At 26.0% G+C, this 1,222-nt stretch overlaps 1 protein-coding gene across 1 annotated transcript; it reads right to left on the reverse strand.

Moving 5' to 3' along the window:
* Positions 1-221: 221 nt before the first annotated feature.
* Positions 222-1,009, reverse strand: Phum_PHUM027550 (protein MSP1, putative; the record flags this gene model as incomplete). Its single annotated transcript, XM_002422953.1, has 4 exons — positions 222-381; positions 449-557; positions 653-796; positions 892-1,009. 4 exons carry the CDS (start codon positions 1,007-1,009, stop codon positions 222-224), a joined length of 531 nt encoding a protein of 176 aa, XP_002422998.1.
* Positions 1,010-1,222: the final 213 nt, after the last annotated feature.

Here is a 1,222-nt window from a genome sequence, read left to right on the forward strand (position 1 = left end):
TATTATTATTGTTATTATTATTATTATTATTATTATTATTATTATTATTATTATTATTAGTAATTAGGGATTTATTAATTTTTTTTAAATGAATGAAAAGAATTAAATGAATGCATTTCTGAAAATTTCATTATAAAAAAAAGGGGGGGGGGATGATTATGATACGACCGAATGGATAACGACAATTAAAATCGTTTGAAATATAAAAAAAAAAATTAAATTTACTTTTCTGGAAGCGGAACGTAAATTTGTTTTCGAAAACGACGTATAAATCCAGAATCCAGTTCCCACGGGCAATTAGTTGCACCTAATATATAGATATGATAGTTTTCGGGCTCTGATCCAAAATCATCCAGTTGAGTCAATAGTTCTGTTTTAACTCTGAAACACAAAAAAAAAAAAAATTTAGTTTAATTAATCAAAGGTTTGTGACATTTTTTTTTTTTACCTTCTAATACTGTCTTCCTCTGTTGTAGTTCTCTTCCTGCACAAACCATCAATTTCATCAAAAAAAAGTATGGTTGTTTTAGACATTGTTTTAAGCTCTCTGAATAAATCTCTTATTTGCCTTTAAAAAACGGTAATAAAATTAAAAATTCTCTTGTTTGTTTATTTATTTATATAAATATAATATGATTTTTTTACTTTTCACTTTCTCCTTGCCAGTGGGAAAGTACATCAGCACTTGAAACTCTATACAGCAGAGCCCGCATTTCATTTGCAATAGCTTGAGCGAGCATTGTTTTCCCTGTACCCGGAGGCCCGTAAAATAAAATTAAATTCCAACGAAATTTTTCTGAAAAAAAAACAACAAATTTTCTTTATTAAATTTATTCTTTTTTATTTACTACATGTGACTAAGTTTAAAAAAAAAAAAAAGTACACACTTACTTGGAAATAAGTGAGGAAATAAATTAGGATAAATAAAAATATTTAATAATGTTTCCTTAACTTGATTCAATCCACATATATCTTGAAATGTGTAAGTATTTTTCTTAACTTGTAACATACTTTTGTGTTCTGATACAGAAACTGCAAACAAATTATTAAACAGTAATTAAATTTTAAATATATATGTTTAATTTTATAATAATTATATGTAAAATATCAAACTCCTTTCATCCATTTCATATTCCTGTGAGCATTCAAGAGAAGACAACAAGTTTTCAGTTTCTTCATCCTTTTCAGTACTAACTTTTTTATAACCTTCCTCAGAAGACAT

Source organism: Pediculus humanus, genomic scaffold (genome assembly GCF_000006295.1).
Source record: "Pediculus humanus corporis 1103172107382 genomic scaffold, whole genome shotgun sequence".
Lineage (NCBI taxonomy): Eukaryota > Metazoa > Arthropoda > Insecta > Psocodea > Pediculidae > Pediculus > Pediculus humanus.